At 43.9% G+C, this 14713-nt stretch overlaps 1 protein-coding gene across 6 annotated transcripts in view; it reads left to right on the top strand.

The window, feature by feature from the left end:
• The window catches only part of LOC140426084 (outer dense fiber protein 2-like), a 95582-nt gene extending 81361 nt beyond the window's left edge, over positions 1–14221 (top strand). For 5 of the 6 annotated variants that reach the window (XM_072510428.1, XM_072510427.1, XM_072510425.1 and 2 more), the window contains one exon: positions 13283–14221. In XM_072510428.1, the coding sequence (XP_072366529.1) occupies positions 13283–13453 (171 nt within the window). In that variant the 3' untranslated portion in view covers positions 13454–14221. The remainder of the gene's footprint in view (positions 1–13282) is intronic. The other variant, XR_011948126.1, reaches the window with a different exon arrangement.
• The last annotated feature ends 492 nt before the right edge of the window (positions 14222–14713 follow it).

Below are 14713 nucleotides of genomic sequence, written 5' to 3'. Positions count from 1 at the left end.
CACAAACTCAAAAACGGGAGCAGTTAACTAAACATTGAAATAACAATAGCAGAATAGAATTAGAACCAACAGCAATTAATATGAATGCACACAGGTGACAACCACTAGTGATGTCACAGCACTTACTGATGACATCAGCAATTGATTTAAATAAGGTGCATGATAATAACACTCTATAACACTTCTCCCTCCCTTCCTCCCCTTAAATTTTATTCCCCTTGAAACACAGAAATACAATGAAACTAATGCCTTAATTACACGCCTTTGCGTCTACACTGTGATCTTCACTGGTGAATCCGTCAACTCTGGTGACTTTGGGCACACGTGTGGCTTGAGTATCTGTGCATGCGTGTCTCTCTCCTGAAGTACAGTCCACTGGAAGTCCTGGTACAACAGGAACAACTTCTTATTGAATGTCCACAGCCGCATTTCCTTCTGTTGTGTTATCTGGAGCATTTGCTGTCTGAGTATTGATGGAGATGAATATGATCCTCGTGCCTGCAAACAACTCTTCCATAGTTCAATTTCCCTACCAAAGATTCTGGACCACTTTGGTTAAGAATAACTCCAGGTAGCCTACGCTGGTTACTGCCAAAATTCCTGATATAAACACTATCATTCGGGTTAAAACCCTCTCTCCTGAGCATGATAATCATGTTTCTCCTTCTGCTTTTCTTGTCTCCTTCCCACTTTTTCTTTGACATCAGGATCTAGCAGATCCAGGTGAGGCTTCAGTCTTCTACCCATCAATAATTCAGCTGGTGAGAGTCCCGTAATTGTTGTGTGATACGATATTGAAATAAGAACCTCGAGGACTTGCTGCTTAAAGTATCACCTGCCACCCTCTTCAATCGTTCCTTCAATGTCTGAGCAGCTCACTCTGCCAAACCAGTGGAAGCTGGATGAAAAGGCACATAAGCACATGAAGTATTCCATTCCCTTGCATGAATTATTGGAGAAACTCACTCGTAAATGTTATACCTTTATCAGAAACGAGAGAATCCGGTAACCCATGAGTAGCAAAGACTTGGAGTATCTTCTCTATGGCACTGGGAGCTGTAATGTTGCTGATAATGTATACGTCTAACCACTTAGAATGTGCACCCATGATTACTAAAAACATGTGACCCACGAAAGGACATGCAAAATCCACATGAATTCTGACCAAGAAAGATCAGGCCACTCCCAGGGATGTAATGGTGCTAGTGACGCCATCTTCTGGTTGGATTGACATGGAGAACATGTATTTCTTTTCGTTTTTCAAATACTGGTCCATATTCGGCCATCAAACATACGACCTGGCTAAACTCTTCATTTGAGAGGCAACTGGATGAGCCTCATGCATTATTTGTGAATGGCCAGGGTGGCACAGGGTGGCAGGCTGCTGCCTCACAGCACCAGGGCCCCGGATTTGATACTGGCCTTGGGTGACTGTGGTGTCTGCACGTTCTTTTTGCGGTTGCGTGGGTTTCCTCCGGGTGCTCCGGTTTCCTCCCACACGCCAAAGGTGTGCAGGTTAGGTGGATTGGCCATGCTCAATTGCCCCTTAGTGTCCAAAGAGGTGCAGATCAGGTGGGGTGATGTGGAAAGGGAGGGGTAGCGGGCCTCTTCTCGAGGATTAGTACAGATTCGATGGGCCAAGTGGCCTCTTTCTGCACTGTAGGGATTCTATGAAGACCAGGGGGTGGAACAACCACTCTTGAGCCCCACAGTATGCAATCATCCTGCACGCTTAACTCATCTTTGCGCCTCACGAAAGGCTTCAACCCATCATCTTCCATGATAGATGGCTATCCTTCCATCTGAAATCTAACTTGTAGCGGAATAGGATCTCTGTCCGTCCGCTGCTTCATTTTTTTTTTAGCCCTCACTGGAGATTGGGCAAGTCTCCAGTAAGAAAATCATCTCGGAAGGACACGACACCTGGCTTGGCAAATCCGGTAAATGGGAGACGACTTAACGCGTCCTCGTCAACATTGTCCTTCCCTGCTCCGTACACAATGCTGTACTGCTACACTGACAATGTCCTTCTCTGCCCTGTACACAATGCTGTACTGATACACTGACAATGTAAGTGACCAGCGCTGTATTCCTGCTGAGGCAATGGGAGGAATACATTTTGACTCACTGAAAATGCTCCACTACGTGATTAGGTACCGCTCTACGTTTGTAAGGCGAGGCATCGCACAACAGAATAAGTCCCCCGCCTGGATCAAAATGGACCAGCAGATTTGTCGATTACAGCAGCGCTTTCACAGCTTTGAAAACCTTCTTCTGTGCAGACTGCCACTTCCAATTGTTTCTTTGTGCAGAAGCAGGTACAGTGGAGCCAATACTACAGACAGATCCGGCAAGAACTTTCCGTAATACTTGATTACACCTACAAATGACCTGATCTCACCCACATTCCTGGGCTCCCGAGCTTCCTTAATCGCTTGAACTTTCCCTTCCATAGGAGGTAAGCCTTGTGCAGTGATTCTGTCGCCTAGAGACGCCATGCTTGGTGCCTGAAGAAATGCATTTGCTCCCCTTCAGGTGCAGTACCGCCTCTGAAAACCTTTTTAAAGCTTGATCCAGGTTGCTGAGGTGCTCCCCCTCAGTCTTCGTGCAGTGGTTAGCACTGTCGCTCCACAGCGCACAGCGCCAGGGTCCCAGGTTCGATTCCCGGCTTGGGTCGCTGTCTGTGCGGAGTCTGCACGTTCTCTCCGTGTCTGCGTGGGTTTCCTCCGGGTGCTCCGGTTTCCGCCCACAAATCCCGAAAGACGTGCTTGTTAGGTGATTTGGACATTCTGAATTCTCCCCCTCTGCACCCAAACAGGCGCCGGAATGTGGCGACTAGGGGCTTTTCACAGTAACTTCATTGCAGTGTTAATGTGAACCTACTTCTGACAAGAAAGATTATTATTATAAATTAAGTTTGTATTCCCACATATGCGCACAGTACTATCCACTTTCAGATCAGGACCAATTGGAGCTGCCCAACGTGGAAACTGAATGGGCTCAATGATTCCGAGCCTTTGCAGTCGCTCCAACCCCTCCACTTTGCCTTTCGTGGCATAAGGCCTGGTCCCCAGTTTGAAAAAGCGAGGAGTAACCTGAGGATCTATGAAGAATTTAACTGTCGTGTCCCGCAATTTAGCCCGTTCATCTTTGAAAACCTCAGGATATTTCTGAATGATGTCTTTTGTCACTTTTGTGTGTTTTATCTCACCCCAGTTCAACTGGATTTTCCACACCCTAGTAGACTAGACCCATGCCCTTTTACCACCAGGAGCTGTGCTGTTGCTACTTGGCTGTTATATGCATTGCCCACCTCTAATACTCCAAGCAATGATATAGCCTTGCTAGTGTACGTCTGAAGGTTGATTCCTGGCTGTGTAAGGGCTGGTGTCTGCTTTTAAGAGCCCCAAATTTTCCTGAAGGTCTCCTCACAGATTACCGATGCAGTGGCTCCTGTGCCAACCTCCATCCTGGTTTTCAGCCCACGACCTTGTTGTACCATAAATAGGCTCTGCACGCCCCTCATTCATATTAAACATGTCGTAATAGTGTTCCTCTGCCTAATCTGAGATTTCCAAGCGAAGGGCCATCGACTGAGGCTTCCTTACATTTGAAGTTCCCTGCTCAACCTTCGGTTGCATCGTGGCACTACTTCGCTAAGTGCCCCCTCTTGTTGTACTGGTGACAAACAGCATCCATGATTTGCATAGTTTGAACCTCCACACCGGAAACTCCACCGTCTTCGCCTTTTTACTTGGTGCAGTGCCACCACTGCCTGCCACCATTGTCATTCCGAATATCTTTTGCATTCTTGACAGCCATTTCCATGCCCTGAGAAAGTTTGAGAGTCTTCTTGGAAGTAATTGTGGCTTCTCCCAGCAAATGCTGCTCAATACTGTCCTCGTTAATGCCACAAACTAGTCTGTCCAAAAGCATGTCTTCGAAATCTGCCCCAGGCTCCAAATGTTCAGCGGGCTGGTGCAATTCAGGAACAAGGTTAGCTGCAGACTGGCCCATCTTCCGAAAATAACGATTGAATTTGAAACGTCGTGCAATTACTGAGGGCTCAGGATTGTGGTGATTCTAAAGGAGTGTAACTAAATCTGCAAATTAAATTTCTCCCCCCCTCCCAGTTTCTGTGGTGTAGCTAAATTTCTCATTTTCTCCACACACAAGCAGGATAATTGAGCGCTATTTAGCCTCGTCTGTGATTCCATTTGCCAAGAAAAAGTGTTCCAATCTTTCCACAAAATCAGTCCAGTTCGCATTCCCTTCCACAACTCACTGATAGACTCCATCACAACCACAACCATAGTGCTGTTAATTTGTCTTCCGGCGTTAACTTTTGCAAAACTTTGTGTTGAACATGCTGGAACTCGAATATTTTTATTCCCATCGTCAAAAAAGATGTGGTAACTTGACCATAAAACGTTAGTCAAAACGCGCTGTTAATAGAGTTAATAAATAAAGTTAATCTCCGTTAATATATTAAAATAAAGGAGCTTAAAATACAGTACGGACTTAATGGGAGCAGCTCACTAAACATCAAAATAATAGTAAAAGAATAGAATTAAAACTAACAGCAGTTAAATACGAATATACACCGGTAACAACTAATGACATCATACCACTTACTGATGACATTACCAATGGATTTAAATAAGAAGATGCATAATAATAACACTCTAAGACTTTCATTGCTCCATCAACGATAATTTAGTGCGACCCCAGGTCATCCACACCGTTGCACTGGAGTCTACAAGACTTACTCTGGATATGAGGGCATACACCAGAGCAGTGTTGTGATATCAAAAGTTTGTTAGCCATTGGGGTTCTCTAATCGGATGTGCAAATGGGAGAATCTGTGATTCAATTGCCTTCAATTCATTCAGAGGTCTGGGACTAGGAGGCTGTGACTACTTGTGAGGCAGTTAGAGGGATCCAAATGGTCACACTGCAGGAGCTTCAGCCCCATCCTTTGTCCAACAGGTTTGAGATTCTTGTCCCTTGTGCGGGCAAGAGTAGGGAATGTAGGGAGATGATCAAACTGACCATAGTGCCATTAGATAGGGAGTCATTCAAGTGAGGGGAGAAAAGAGAAATGTGGTCGTGGTCATGGATAGTATAGGAGGACAGACACTATTCTCTGTCGTCAGGATCAAGAGTCCTAAAGGCTGTGTTGCCCACCTGGTGCCAGGGTCAAGGATATTTCATCTGGGCTGTAGAGACATTTGGTGTGGGAGGGGAAAGACCAGTTGTCGTGGTCTATGTAGGTACCAACAATATAGGTAGAATGAGGAAAGAGATTTTGCGGAGCGAATACAAGCAGCTAGTGGGCTAAATTAAAAAGCAGAACCATAAAGCTAATCTCCGGATTACAACCTGAGTCACAAACTAATGGCATAGGCTCAATAAGATTAAAGAGGTAAATGCGTAGGTCTAAGATTGTTGTGGGAGAAATGAATTTGAGTTCATGGGCATTGGCACCAGTACTGGTGGGAGCTGTTCTGATGTGACAGACTCCACCTGAATCATGCTGGGACCAGCCTTGGCAAATTGAGTAACTAGGACTGTGGATAGAACTTTAAACTAAATAGTGAGGGAAGTGTTCAGTCGCATGGAAATTTTTTTAAAAATCAATGCGTAAGGAGAAGGTAGGAGTACAGGTTAATGGTGAGGCTAATTGTTATCAGATAATGAAAAGAAAGGACATACATGTGAACATCATATTACACCAGGGAATAATGCAATGTAGGGAACATTAATAATAGGTCAAACCTAAAGGCTTTGTATCTGAATGCGTGTAGCATTCAGAATAAAATTAAATAGCTAACAGTGTAAATAGAGACAACGGATATGATTTGGTGGAAATTACTGAGACATGGTTACAAGGAGACCAGGAGTAGAATGTCCAAGGATACTCCGTGTTTCAGAAGGATAGATAGAAAGGAAAAGGAGGTGATTTATTGTCACATGTACCGAAGTACAGTGAAAAGTATTTTTCTGCGGCCAAGTATGTACCCAATAGACAAAAAGAATAATCAACAAAGTACATCGACAAATAGTGATTGGTTACAGTGCGGAAGAAGGGCCAAACAAAGCAAATACGACATGAGCAAGAGCAGCATAGGGCGTCATGAATAGTGTTCTTACAGGGAACAGATCAGTCCGAGGGAGAGTCGTTGAGGAGTCTTGTAGCTGTGGGGAAGAAGTTGTTGCAAAGTCTAGATGTGCGGGTCTTCAGACTTCTGTATCTTCTGCCTGATGAAAGGGTCTGGAAGAGAGCAAAGCCTGGGTGCGAGGAGTTCCTTGTGGGGCTCCAGTGTTGAGAACTATTGTGGAGGAGGCGCTGTTAACTATCCTGACAGATTGCGGTCTGTTGGTGTAGCTTTGTTAGTAAAGAAAGGGATCAGTGCTTTAGTGAAAAATGATATTGCCACTGGAGATCAAGATGTAGAAATCAGTCTGGGTGGAAATAAGAAATAGCAAGGCCAAGAAGTCCCTGGTGGGAGTACTCTATTGGTCCCAATAATAGTTGTTCCACAATGGGACATAGTATAAACCAGGAAATACTGGGGGTTTGGAAGAAAGGTATGACAATAATCATGGGTCATTTTTTCATATGGATATAGGCTGGGTATGGACTGGATTAATTAAATTGGCAAGGGTAGCCTTGAAGGAGAATATTAAAGATTGTTTCTTGGAACAATATGTTGTGAATCAACCAGGGAGTAGGCTGTTTTGGATTTCGTATTGTATAATGAGGTGGAATTAATTCATGATCTTGTAGTAAAAGATCCTCGAGGAAAGATGATCATTGCATTCTTGAATTTCAAATTCAGTTCAAGGGAAATAAACTTGAGTCCCACACTAGTGGTCTGGTGTTAAACCAAGGTAATTACAGAGGATGAGGACAGATTTGGGATTTTTGGGGGGATTTTATTTATTGTCACGTGTACCGAGGTATAGTGAGAAGTATTATTCTGAGTACAGTCCAGACAGATCGTTCCATACATGATAAAACATAGGTCATACAGATATACACAAAGTAAATACATAGACACAGGCACCGGGTGAAGCATACGGAGTGAGTACTACTCAGTAGAGAAGATGCGTGAAGAGGTCAGTTCAGTCCATAAGAGGGCCGTTCAGAAGTCTTGTTGGAGAAACTAAATTCAGTGACACCAAATGATGACCAAGTGAAAACAGTATCATGACACGCTCAGTCACAGATTGAAAAACCTGCTCCAGTCTTGCTGTTAAAACTATTATTTAAACTGAATAATAGTGGTAACAGAGTTTGTTGTAAGCTTGTGCGAATATGGATCAGATGCTAAATAAATTTACACATGGATTAATCTTTTATGACATTGTGCAAGCAACTTGAGATGACCATTTACATTTCCTTTAAGCTACAGTACTCACATTATTTCTGACGAGTGTGATTATTATTTTTTTTTTAATTTAGAATACCCAATTCACTTTTTTCCTATTAAGGGGCAATTTAGCGTGGCCAATCCACCTACCCTGCACATCTTTTGGGATGTGGAGGCGAAACCCATACATACACGGGGAGAATGTGGAAACTCCACACAGACAGTGACCCAGAGCCGGGATCGAACCTGGGACCTCGGCGCCGTGAGGCCGCAGTGCTCACCCGCTGCGCCACCGTGCTGCCCAGATTATATTTTTTAATTTGCTGTATTGTGAGTTGTCACCACATTTTCTACCGCAAATTTTATTTCCTTTCCAAAGGTGTGAAAATGTGAAACACAAAATGGCTTTGAACTTCCTAATTGCTTTGAAACCATAGAATTAGTCGTCACTGCATTTGATTAAATCCTTCTGCCAACAAAATATAACACATGCGTTCTAGATTTTGTGTGGTTGTTGCCTTCAAATTCAGCGTTGCGGGAGGCCTGGGGGAAAGATCCCTGCAATGCTTGTAGAATTGAGCTCGGGTGAATTCAGGTTGAGTTCTAGACAAAGAAAGCCAGATCAACAGAAAGGAGCCAAATTAGACAGGACAGTAAGAGAGAAAAAGTAGTCTAGTTCACATGGAATAAATTATTGAGAAGCACTCAAACAACTTGCAAAATACTGTCATGGGAGTGTCCCTTTAAGAGATGTTTCTGTCTTATCACATGGCTTCAGTGATGTCATTGTGTGGGTGGAGCTGGGCTGTGGCTCTGGGCTTTTACTTTTGTTTTTGAGTTGGGAGCTGGTTAGTGGCTCTGGGAGTTGGTTTTACTTTCGTTTTGAGTTTGAACTGGATTTGTTCTGCACAGGTTGAAAAGAAATGTCTCTCTATCTGCATTTTAAAAGCTGTTTCCAGAATAATTGCTAACTTAAAAGAGAAAACTGTTTTCAGGAAGGAATTCAAATCTGCAGCTTTTGTATACATACCAAGTCTTAAAGATAGTAAGAGTGCCACATGTTGGGCCACACCTTTGAAAAGAGGTTTCTCGATTATGGGATCTTGTTATTAAATTGGAACAGTTAAAGGGGGAAATTTATTAAGGTTGATACATAGATTACTGTAGCTGAGTGGATTATTTATGTTGGTAGTTGATAAAAAATGGTTACCGTGTGTGTTTATAAAAACGTTAACTAAATTCATAGAATAAAGCTTGTTTTTGATTAAACGTGCTTCAGACTTCTGTTGAATAACACCTGAAAGTTGGCCCTTGTGCTCATCGTAACCAAAGTCGATAAACAGTTGTAGGTCAGGTGAACTCCATGATGTACTTTGGAGTTTTCTAAACCCTGGCCCATAACATTACCTCGGGGGAACATGAGGAGAAATTTCATCTCTTTAGTTTATTTTTTAAGATCTGGAATATACTTAGTGCAAGATTACATAATAACTTTCAAAAAGGCAATTGGTCATGTCCTTGACGAGAACTATACTGTAGGATTATGGGGAAAAGTATGGTTTGTGGTACTAAATTTAAATTGGACAGCTATTTCAAACAGTTCACCTGGGTCGTTCATGGGACGTGCGTATCTTTATTGCCCATCCCTAATTGCCCTTGAGGGGCAGTTAAGAGTCAACCACATTGCCGTGGGTCTGGAGTCACATGCAGGCCAGACCAGGTATGGATGGCAGATTTCCTTCGCTAATGACCCAGATGGGGTTTTACAACAAATCGAGAATGGTTTCATAGTCATCAATAGAATTTTAATTCCAAATTTTTATTGAATTCAAATTCCACCATCTGCAGAGGCGGGATTTGAACCCGGGTCCCCAGAGCATTACTCTGGGTCTCTCCTGATGTAGTCCAGAGACAATGCCACCACGCCATTACTCCCTACATTTTTCCCTACTGTTTTGTTATCTTTCTTCTGGCTTGTAACTGTTAATCTGCAGGGAGAGAACCAGAGAGCATCCTGGGAAGGCAAGTGATTTTTATTACCTTTTCAAATTGTGTGGGGGGGAAAACTGAAGTGACATCACAGTAAAGCTGTGACCTGATTGGCTGGTTGGGAATCTATTAAATTTGAAATAAAAAATAATATTGCAAAACAAAGCTAATTGATTAACTAGATAGTTGACTAACTAAACCTGAGGGCAAAGATCGGTATTTAGCCTTTAATTTTACAGTAAAAATCTAGCGTCAGGGCCATATAGTTAATTGTAACTCAATTTAACAATAATTCAAGTGTTTATTTGAAATTAATTAACTAATGCTTAAATGTCACTCAGCGGGGTGCAGTGCTCCAACTGTGAGATGTGGCAGATCTGTGACGCTTCCAGCGTTCCGGTCGACTACATCTGCAGCAAGTGTAACCAATGGCAGCTCCTCACAGACCGCGTGGTTCAGTTCGAGCAGCAATTGGATGCAGGTGGCATAAAGCGTCATAGATAGGAGTTATAGACCATAAGACCATAAGACATAGGAGCGGAAGTAAGGCCATTCGGCCCATCGAGTCCACTCCACCATTCAATCATGACTGATTTCAACTCCATTTACCCGCTCTCTCTCCATAGCCCTTAATTCCTCGAGAAATCAAGAATAAAGATGATAGAGATGTGGTCACACCCAAGGTGCAGGCAGAGAGATGGGTGACCACCAGAAGGGGCAGGCAGTCAGTGCAGGAGCCCCTGTGGTTGTCCCCCTCTCAAACAGTTATACCGCTTTGGATATTGTTGAGGGGAGGGTTTAAACTAGTATGGCAGGGGGGTGGGTACCGGAGCAATAGGTCAGTAGGTGAAAAAATTGAGGGGGAACTAGGGAATAGGCCAGTATGGCTCTGAGGAAGAGCAGACAGGGAGATGTTGCTGAAAACTGCGGGACTGGTTGCCTGAAGTGCATATGTTTAAATGCAAGAAGTATAACAGGTTAGGCAGATGAACTTGGATTAGTACTTGGAACTGTGATGTTGTTGCCACTACAGTGACCTGGTTAAGGGAAGGACAGGATTGGCAGCTAAACGCTCCAGGATTTGGATGTTTCAGGCAGGATAGAGGGGGATGTAAAAGGGGTGGAGGAGTTGTGCTACTGGTTACGGAAAATATCGCAGCTGTACTGCTGGAGGATACCTCAGAGGGATGCGAGGCTATATGGGTGGAGATCAGGAATAAGAAGGGTGCAGTTACAATGTTGGGGGTTTACTACAGGCCACCAAACAGCCAGCGGGAGATAGAGGAGCAGATAGGGAGACAGATTTTGGAAAGGAGTAAAAGCAACAGGGTTCTTGTGAAGGGAGACTTCAACTTCCCCAATATTGACTGGGACTCACATAGTGCGAGGGACTTGGACGGGGCAGAGTTTGTAAGGAGCATCCAGGAGGGCTCCTTAAAACAATATGTAGACAGACCAACTAGGGAAGGGCCGGTACTGGACCTGGTATTGAGGAATGAGCCCGGCCAGGTGGTAGAAGTTTCAGTAGGGGAGCATTTCGGGAACAGTGACCACAATTCAGTAAGCTTTAAAGTGCTGTTGGACAAGGATAAGAGTGGTCCTGGGGTGAATGTGCTAAATGGGGGGAAGGCTAATTATAACAATATTAGGCGGGAACTGAAGAACCTAGATTGGGGGTGGATGTTTGAGGGTAAATCAACATCTGACATGTGGAAGGCTTTCAAATGTCAGTTGAAAGGAATTCAGGACCGGCACGTTCCTGTGAGGAAGAAGGATAAATACGGCAAATTTCAGGTACCTTGGATAACGAGAGATAATGTAGGCTTCGTCAAAAAGAAAAAGGAGGCATTTGTCAGGGCGAGAAGGCTGGGAACAGACAAAGCCTGTGTGGAATATAAGGAAAGTAGGAAAGAACTTAAGCAAGGAGTCAGGAGGGCTAAAAGGGGTCATGAAAAGTCATTGGCAAATAGGGTTAAGGAAAATCCCAAGGCTTTTTACACGTACATAAAAGCAAGAGGATAGCTAGGGAATGGGTTGGCCCACTGAAGGACAGGGGAGGGAATCTATGTGTGGAGCCAGAGGAAATGGGCAAGGTACTAAATGAATACTTTGCATCAGTATTCACCAAAGAGAAGGAATTGGTGGATGTTGAGTCTGGAGAAGGGTGTGTAGATAGCCTGGGTCACATTGAGATCCCAAAAGACAAGGTGTTGGGTGTTGAAAAGTATTAAGGTAGATAAGTCCCCAGGGCCTGATGGGATCTACCCCAGAATACTGAAGGAGACAAGAGAGGAAATTGCTGAGGCCTTGACGGAAATCTTTGGATCCTCTCTTCAGGTGATGTCTTGGAGGACTGGAGAATAGCCAATGTTGTTCCTTTGTTTAAGAAGGGTAGCCAGGGAACTCCAGGCCAATGAGCCTTAGTCAGTGGTAGGGAAATTACTGGAGAGAATTCTTCGAGACAGGATCTACTCCCATTTGGAAGCCAGTGGACATATTAGCGAGAGGCAGCATGGTTTTGTGAAGGGCAGGTCGTGTCTCACTAACTTGATAGAGTTTTTTGAGGAGGTCACAAAGATGATTGATGCAGCTAGGGCAGTGGATGTTGTCTATATGGACTTCAGCCAGGCCTTTGACAAGGTCCCTCATGGCAAACTGGTGCAAAAGGTGAAGTCACACGGGATCAGAGTTGAGCTGGCAAGATGGATACAGAACTGGCTAGGTCATAGAAGGCAGAGAGTAGCAATGGAAGGGTGCTTTTCTGATTGGAGGGCTGTGACTAGTGGTGTTCCGCAGTGATCAGTGCTGGGACCTTTGCTATTCGTAGTATATATAAATGATTTGGAGGAAAATGTAACTGGTCTGATTAGTAAGTTTGCGGGCGACACAAAGGTTGATGGAATTGCGGATAGCGATGAGTACTGTCCGAGGATACAGCGTTTGGAGACTTGGGTGGAGAGATGGCAGATGGAGTTTAATCCGGACAAATGTGAGGTAATGCATTTTGGAAGGTCTAATGTAGGTAGGGAATATACAGTGAATGGTAGAACCCTCAAGAGTATTGACAATCAGAGAGATCTGGTGTACAGGTCCACAGGTCACTTCTCCACAGTTGGAGAAGGTAGTCAAGAAGGCGTACGTCATGCTTGCCTTCATTGGCCGCGGCATTGAGTATAAAAATTGGCAAGTCATGTTGCAGCTGTATAGAACCTTAGTTAGGCCACACTTGGAGTATAGTGTTCAATTCTGGTCGCCACACTACCAGAAGGATGTGGAGGCTTTAGAGAGGGTGCAGAAGAGATTTCCCAAAATGTTGCCTGGTGTGGAGGGCATTAGCTCTGAGGAGCGGTTGAATAAGCTCAGTTTGTTCTCACTGGAATGACGGAGGTTGAGGGGCGACCTGATAGAGGTCTACAAAATTATGAGTGGCATAGACAGGGTGGATAGTCAGAGACTTTTTCCCAGGGTAGAGGAGTGAATTACTAGGGGGCATAGGTTTAAGGTGTGAGGGGCAAGGTTAGAGGAGATGTACGAGGCAAGTTTCTTTACACAGAGGGTAGTGGGTGCCTGGAACTCGCTGCCGGAGGAGGTGGTGGAAGCAGGGACGATAATGACGTTTAAGGTTCATCTTGACAAATACATGAATAGGATGGGAATAGAGGAATACGGACCCAGAAAGTGTAGAAGATTGTAGTTTAGTCTGGCAGCATGGTCGGCACAGGCTTGGAGGGCCGAAGGGCCTGTTCCTGCGCTGTATTTTTCTTTGTTCTTTGTTCTTTGTCACCGCCTCCCCAGCTGATGAAATACCAACTCTTGCCGCGCTGATTGGAAGTGGAGAAATTTACATTAAGCCCCTCATTCTTAACCTTAATGAAGATGTTCTGCTGAAGCTCACAGAAATAATCTTGCTTTTTCAGGCCGAAATGAGTCATAAAACTCATCTACAGGAGTTGAAGCTCAGTCTCGAGCAATCTGAGAATGAGAACGAGAGCATTCAGAATTACGTGCAGTTTCTCAAAATGTCCTATGCCATTATGTTTGGAGACAGCACCTTGACAGAATTTCATGCTGAACCATCATTGAGATGAGTGACTTCATCTCGCAAGGATTTGTTGGGAGTATTGCAGAGGCTACATGCTTAAGAGCTGATGTTTTTTTAAATAGTTAATTATGGAAAACTGTTTTTTGATTTATTATGAAACTTTAATGAAGATCATGTAAATTGTTTGTTCAAAACCGATTACCTGATATAAGTAAATACTACACAATACAAAGCTAGTATTTGATGCTTATAAATGAATATGCTGGACTATTGTATTTTTCAACATTACTTTGAAATTGCGCTGGTGCGTAAACAAATAACTTTTATTTTTGTTACAGCAAAATTGTTAATCCTGTTTTTTTCAAACCACTATTTTTGCATCTTCAATTTGTGAAATCTTCCATTTCCACGCACAAAATATCTACGGGGAAAGTAATTAAGGAAACTACTGGGATACTATATCTTCTTTGAGTGTTTTTGCTACATTGACCCACAAGCCTGTTCCACAGGCAGCCTGGTAGCACAGAGGTTAGCACTGTTGCTTCACAGCACTAGGGTTCGATTCCCGGCTTCGGTCACTGTCTGCGCCGAGTCTGCACGTTCTCCCCGTGACTGCGTGGGTTTCCTCCGGGTGCGCCGGTTTCCTCGCACAGGCCCGGAGAGACGTGCTGTTAGGTGAATTGGACATTCTGAATTCTCCCTCTGTGTATCCGAACAGGTGCTGGAATGTGGCGACTAGGGGATTTTCACAGTAACTTCATTGCAGTGTTGATGTAAGCCTACTTGTGACAATAATAAAGATTATCATAATGCACCTTGGGATGTTTCATTACTTTGAAGGTGCTATATAAATAGAAGTTGTTGTTTCATCACATCCTTGATTTTGCATACACTCTGCCTCTATTTACAAAGTCCAGGATCCTGCAAGCCTTTTCAATCAATATTTACCCTGCCACCTTCAATGATTTGCACACATGTACCGGCGCTCAATGTGTTCCTTTCTCCCTGCTTTAAAATTGTATCACCTCACGCTGCTTTGCATCGGATTTCATGTCACGAGTCCCCATTCCACTGGCCTGTCCATGTCCTCATGACGTTTATCACTGTTCAAAGTTCAATAAATGTATCTTCTCTAAAATGGTCCTGGCTGACTCCTCAACTTTGGCAAGGCGGAATTGAAGTAGAAGATGTAAAGCACGAGCGTATTGAACGGGGAAGCAGTTTTGCCGGGTCTGCACATCTCTTATGTTTTTGTTTCAGTAGAACAAAAAAAGGTACAGCACAGGAACAGGCCCTTCGGCCCTCC

Source organism: Scyliorhinus torazame, chromosome 7 (assembly GCF_047496885.1).
Source record: "Scyliorhinus torazame isolate Kashiwa2021f chromosome 7, sScyTor2.1, whole genome shotgun sequence".
NCBI classification, from domain to species: Eukaryota; Metazoa; Chordata; class Chondrichthyes; order Carcharhiniformes; family Scyliorhinidae; genus Scyliorhinus; species Scyliorhinus torazame.
This window is presented reverse-complemented; position numbering and strand designations above follow the sequence as displayed.